We start from the raw sequence: 7,009 nt of genomic DNA on the forward strand, positions 1-7,009 counted from the left end.
TTTTTAAATTCATTTATTTAAATTTATTCTTTAAATTCATTTTTATCTTCCTTCCTTTCTGCGAGACAATTTGCTACGATTGCCCCACTATTGTCAGAATCTTACAAATAGAAGATACTTTAAACGAAATAATTTATCTCCTATATCTCTTTTTAAAAATTCATAACGAAAATCAATAGAATAGGAAATTCAGAAAAGTAGCTATTTTTCAATTATTTTTATTCCATTAAGACCGAAATGCAGTTCACTTTTTAAAGTCTTTTATTTTTAATTGACATCTTAAATTAACCAGTAGTTTACAGAAGATTAAATATTTAAAATGGACAAATGGAAAACATAGATTCGATATACTTTAAGAATAAAGTTCAAGACGTTTCAAGTTCTATATAATTCAATTCCATATATTTCAAGAATGAAAAAGAAAGTATTGCCTCGCTAATTCATACTTTTTGAAGCATTTAGATTTTCCTTTTACGATGTTTCTTTTTAGTAGAATTGACACTTAGAGGATTGTACCGAACAATCTTTAGGGATTTGATAATGTAAGGATCATCATTTTTATCACCGCCATCTGCAACTGGAACAGATACAGGACCTACGTAAGGTCCGAAAGGTTTTCCACTAAAACTTTCATCAGACCACATATACACGGCAATTCCTGCAGGAACATTCATACTTTTAATATTCGTTTCGCTATTATTAAAATAACATCCATAGATGATCAAATTTGAGTAATTCTAAAAAAAAAATGATTTATTGAAATACATTCATTTTATCAATACACAATATCAATACATCCGGACAACGTAAGAAAACGAACAAGAAATTAGGAAATGAAGAAAAAACTTCTCACCCCAATGTCAAGAAAAACACATAATGAGGAGAAAGATGTTCCGCGACAGATCTTTACCATCTCAGAAGATTTCTTGTCACTTTTGAAAATTTTCATGGATTGCGTCGATTTTCCATCACAATGTCTATCAATCGTGATTGGGCCGTAAAATGGACCGTATTCTTTGCCTGATAAAAAATTTAGAACATAAAATTGCAACACAAAGATTAATGTGTGCTATATATGCCATGAAGATATAATGGCTTACAAATGGCGTATCTTTTAAAAAATAAATTCGGTCATATCTGAAGAAAATAGATATGATAATTTATAAATGGAACTAACCTTGGTAGTTTTTATCATTGTAAAAAAGAGCTTCAATATTTTCCGGAATGTATATAGATCTAAATTCCATTTGCCAATTTTGTGCTAGGTATAAAATAAAAATGAAATAATTTGCTTTAAGAAAACTGAAAACTTATTTTTTTTTATTACATTATATTTCTTTGAATCTTTTCTCAATATGTGTCTAAAAAATAATATTTATAAAGCAGTGAACACTAAATGAATCCTCTCAACATCTTAAGAATGTCCACTTTGAAAAGAAAAAAAAGGAAAAACGTTTTAAGATAAAAGCACAATAAGTAAAGCTTCAGTAAGAAATTGAAGATAATGCAAAACTGATAAATCGAAATAAACACTATTATACAAACTAAAAATTGCAAAATACAATTGTAAACCTAGAAACTTAAAAAAATATCTTACCAGGGCCATAGACTTTACAAAGATCAGTGTAGTTGTTTATTGGAAACACATAGCAATATTCATCCTTTACAAGATAAAAATTATGTCTGAAATAAATTGTTTTCAGCAGGTGCACATTTAAACATAGTATATAGCTCCAATTATATTACTCTGCATTAGGGTTGGTCTACAAAACCATACTAGAAAGTTTAAGTTACTAGAATTATTGCTGCACAATACTTTTACTAACTTATTCCTCCACTTTTTTTTGTTGATTGTGTATAGATATTTGTCCTGCAAAATTTCAGGCTGATTGAGCAACATTTACAGGTCAACCCATTATCATTATTGCTTGTCTGGTGTCTAAGCTTACAATATCTGTCCAATTTCAACACATTATAAATTAATTTACTTACTGTGCTGAATTCTAATATACATGCTACTTTTTTCATTTGAAGAGTGTTACTGAATTAAAATTGAATTCACATTGAATTGAAATTCACATTGAATTGAATTCACATTGAACACTTCAACAAATAGACTATAAACTAAACTATAAAATGGCTTTATCCAGTTTGAAATCTGCCCTAGAGCACTGGCTAACTGGAAAGTCAACTTTTCAGTTATTTACAGCAAGACTACCATGTATGTTGAATATACTTCAACTTAAATTTCAACTACTCCAGCTTCATTATTTAATGGAAGAACCCTTCTGGAAAGTTGCAAAATGTCTTGTGATGCAGCTATTGCATTTGGATATAAGCTAGGATACCAACACAAAAACTGTCAAAACTGCATCAGAACTCTCTGGCTCTGAAGATACACAGAACACAACAAAGAGAAAGAAACAGGATGAAAGAAGACATGTTTAAAGGTAATTTTCTAGATTTGAAACAGAAGATTAAATTCCTTCATTGACATTTCAGCTCAGAATCAGAAGATGAGAAGTGCTAGACATTTCAAACTTAGACACAACAGATTCAACAGCTTGTACTTCATCATCAAAAAAAGAAATTTAAAAAACTCTTCCAGTCCATTGAAGTTTTAGGTGCTTAGAACTTACCTCTCAGACTGTGGAGTTTTACTTGTACCCGGAGTTGTTGCAAGAGCGCTTGGCCATGACATTTCAGAAATAATATTAGCTTAAAGTTAGACAATCCAGTATAAAAACAAAGACAATAGGCTGCTGCAACAGCTGAAAAAGAACTTCCTTTTGCTAGACCACTATTGCTGTATAGGTACAGCAAAATTTTTCCCAACACTGATGGATCAAAGCAAAATGTGGATTGCATAGCAGTTATTGTTTTTGGTAATGGCCGATAAAAACTGTTGGCTATTCTGAAAAGGGACAGAGGAGCAGGAGAGCCTAAGCTATTACCTGTATTGAAGTAATTGAGAAATAGAAGCAAAGGCCTTGTATTTGTGACAAAAGCTAGCAACACAGGGCTTCATAATGGAGCATGTGTTGGAATTGAGGAAAGCCTGGAAACTGAAATGGTCCGGATTGTATACCAATATTATGTTATAAAACTTGTCCTTTCAAATGTTTTCACATCTCTGTTTAGTCCAACCGAAGGTCCCCCAATTGTACTATTTAAGCAATTTTAGAAACAATGGCCATTAATAAACTAAGATGCTTATACTGTTCAACAATTGATAAACTGTCTCAGGATCCAATAATGAAGAACATACAACATGCCTATTTATATGCTGCTCTTGAAATACAGCAGCCAAAGCATTTTATCAGGATTTGCTGTGTTTATGCTTCTGGTTTCTTAGTGGGTACAAAGGCAGCGAGAAGTTTCAAGCTCCCAACACATAACCTAAATTGAATGGAAAAAACCATTTATCCACTGAAAATCTTTTTTTTAAGACGCAGTTCAAGTTGACCACTGGAGCAAGTTGAGTTCAGGAATATCACAGATTTACTCTGTCAGTTTTGTTTGTTTCAAACAGTGGAACAAACACCAGTTGGAATTCGAGTCACTCTGAAGACTTATCCAAAGAAGACTGTTGCCAGCAAGGCATAAGAAGAATTTTCAAGGTACCTCTGGTTACAGTCTGAACATCTTTTTGGCATGGCCCCTTTAGATGACAGAGTGTAACCATCAATCAAATAAAGAATGATACAAAATCTACATCAACTAGCATTGACAGTCACCACTTGGCTTGTGAAGTTTTCAAGTGAATCTGAGCAATTGAAATTAGAGGATCTGGTGACAAAAAGGATAACATATTTCTTTGATATCCTCATGGAAGAAGGCAAAGAAAAATTTTTTCAGACATTTTAGGATAGTTCACCAGGATAGTGGACATTTAATCCAGTCTTCAAGAAGTTTTATGAAATGGCTGCACAGATGAGTTGTAAATGATGTAGCTGAAAGGGAATCTTAGCTGAAGGAGGAAGTCTTATGTAGAATTATGATGTCACACTGACAAAGAACAAGGAACAGAAACAATTTCCTTTTTTTTTGATTGGTTGCAAACAATTATAAGAATTTCCCAACTGTATCAGAGACATCAGTTAAGTTGTAGATTAACGAAAGAGGAACAAATTATCTAAAAACTTAAAAAATTGAGTTTTAAATTAGATATATTTTTACTTAGAACTTTAATTTCTTAACTTTAATTCAATTTATAATTTTAATTTTAACTTTTAAATTAATGATGGACATTCAACAATAACTATTTTATTTGAGACAAACAGAAAACTGTCAAATGGGTGACCTCTAAATTTATTTCTTTTAATCAAAATTTTGCACAGTTGTTATAATCACAACTAAGAAGAAATATAACCTTGAGAGCAGCTGAAATCTGTTTTGTGGACCAATAATTTTTGCAAAAGAATTTCATTTGATTATAAGAAATTTTATCAGACATTTCATATTGACACTCAAAACCAAAAGGTTAGAAAAAAATCAAACCGACAAAAAAAAGCGAACCTAAAAATTATTATCATTTACAAACTCATTTGTAACTTCCTGTGTGTTTGCCTGCATGCATCGATGGATGGATGGAAGGATGTATGGATGTACGCATGAATGGATGGATGCACGCATGGATGGATGGATGGATGCACACATGTATGCATGTATGTATGCATGCATGCATGCATGCATGCAAGCATGTATGTATGTATGTATGTATGTATGTATGTATGTATGTATGTATGTATGTATGTATGTATGTATGTATGTATGTATGTATGTATGTATGTATGTATGTATGTATGTATGTATTTATATATATACTTATATATACATATACATTTATATACATATATGTTTATGTTAATATATATATGTCAGTGAAGATCTTATCTTAACAATTAATCGTACTCATTATCCAAAAAGTCCTACAGTATTTTTACAGATTTGCCTCTCCACAGTCTAAAAGGTAAATACTTTCTTTATCATCTTTATTAGTATCTTCATTTTGGTCAATGTTAGAGCAATTAGTGCACATTTTTGGTTTGTGAATAAATAATCCCAAACTAATTTCATGTGTCATACAAAATAGATGCACAATTCCTAATCTCTTCCAACTTTTTTTATAGCATTTGCGCAATCAAATGCTAAAATGTCAACAAAATCATTGTTCTAAATCAGCTTTAGGGTAATTTAGCATCACCTTTATGGTAAATTATATCAATACAAATATTTTTATAAGTTTTTGATTTTATGAGAAAACAGTTCATCACTTTCTATTAATTTCATTATTTTAACAATCATAATCCAAAAATATTTTATATATTGAAATAAAAAACCTGTGCAATATAGTCAGATATTTTTTTATTCTGTCTCAAGACAAAACAGACATCTAACTAGTTGAATATCTCTCGGGAGTAGATACAGATTGTTGACATTTTGATTGGAAAATGTTTCACATAATAAATATGAAAGATCATTAAAATTTTTTCTTAAAGAAAAATTAAATGTTGTTTGGTTTTTTGGTTTTTAATAAAGCACAAATTGCTGGTTTGAACTTTCCTGAAGAGCCAGTTTCATGTTTTAGTTAAAAGTGAAATTTTCTTTAAGTGAAAATTGATCTAATTTTCCTATAGAGGGTTGGATATGAGAGAGTTTCTATCAAGTGAATAGCAAATAACAAGGATATTTGTTACATAGCTATTAGTAAAATGCAATGTTAGTGAAAAGTTTGCACTAAAATTTATTTTGATAGCAAAAGTAAGCTTTCCACAAAGTAATTTTTAAAAATTTTAATTTAGTTTGAAATATTAACATTGGATAAATATTAAATAAACATTAAGTAAACATGAAACTAATGTTAATAAATGTAGAAACTTATTAACTAGCAGAAATTTATTTTATTTTCATTTGAAATATTGCAATATAGTATTCTAAATATGGGAGGCAAAATTGGTTACAATTGCATGCTACTGTTAATTCTTACCTGAATTAGATTATCATCTAGACAAGCTCGAATATATTCAGTTTTTAATTCATTTGGAGAGATTTTGATAGACTTCCAACCACCACGTATTTTTCCAAGCACAGTTGGTCCACGAAATGGACCATAAGGATCACCTTAAAAATAATAACAATCCCAATAACAAACTGTCAATAGCAAAAAAAGTTTTTAAAGACTTTCAAAAATTTACCTCCGAAATTCTCGTCGCTAAATCCAGTAACTTCCAACCCCTCTAAAATTATTATATTATCATAATTTTGTCTTTAATAAATACAAAAAAGAAAAAAAGAAAAATCCTGAAATTCTTTCTTAACCAATTCTAAAAATGTTAACTTATTATCCTATAACAAATATGAAATATGATCTGTAAATACAAAATGAATAAATGCCTCATCAAAGATCATTTACCTGAAATAAAAAGGGAGTGGACGGATTCACGCCAATTTTCCAGATTTTTAATTTCATGCACTTTTTTCACTTTCATTTCACTTTCATTTGGCTCAATCTTGTAACAAATACCGAGCAATTCTTTTTGAGAACATATGACAACTTGTTTGGTAGCAACTTGACCAGTTGATACTGAAGTTAAGCTTTTAAGATAGGCTCGAATTGTTGGGTACTTACCAGGTGATCCAAAATATTGAGTGATGCAAAATCTTTGCTGTCTATCACATAAAATAATTTTTTCAAAAAATGTGAGAAGACAATGATTGCAAACTTCTGTAAAATATTTACTTTCTTTTGTAAAAAAAAAAGCTCAAGTTTAAATATAATCAGTGAATGCAAAAGATCTCCACCTACACATTGTTAATTGCTACAATAAAATATAAAGACATGACATGACATGCTGACATGAAATAATAAAGTCCACCTACATTGTTAACTGTATGGTTGTAATGGTTGTAATGGTTAACTGTATGGTTGTAATGGTTGCAAAAGATGCCAGAAGACAATGATTGATATAAAAAAAGACTTATAATATATTTCATTTATCAGTGAATA

General features: G+C 30.1%; 1 protein-coding gene across 1 annotated transcript in view; it reads right to left on the minus strand.

The window, feature by feature from the left end:
- Window positions 1-373: 373 nt before the first annotated feature.
- Window positions 374-7,009, minus strand: part of LOC145187289 (uncharacterized) — a 14,270-nt gene continuing 7,634 nt past the window's right edge. The window contains exons 7-13 of the mRNA XM_090075332.1: window positions 6,416-6,672; window positions 6,198-6,239; window positions 5,990-6,123; window positions 1,598-1,661; window positions 1,178-1,261; window positions 854-1,020; window positions 374-737 (exon numbers count right to left, since the gene is read on the minus strand). Of these exons, the coding sequence (XP_089931458.1) occupies window positions 459-737; window positions 854-1,020; window positions 1,178-1,261; window positions 1,598-1,661; window positions 5,990-6,123; window positions 6,198-6,239; window positions 6,416-6,672 (1,027 nt within the window). The 3' untranslated portion in view covers window positions 374-458. The remainder of the gene's footprint in view (window positions 738-853; window positions 1,021-1,177; window positions 1,262-1,597; window positions 1,662-5,989; window positions 6,124-6,197; window positions 6,240-6,415; window positions 6,673-7,009) is intronic.

This window comes from Hydra viridissima, unplaced genomic scaffold (assembly GCF_058129835.1).
Source record: "Hydra viridissima isolate aposymbiotic clone 2 unplaced genomic scaffold, HvirCarnegie_v1 scaffold_20, whole genome shotgun sequence".
Lineage (NCBI taxonomy): Eukaryota > Metazoa > Cnidaria > Hydrozoa > Anthoathecata > Hydridae > Hydra > Hydra viridissima.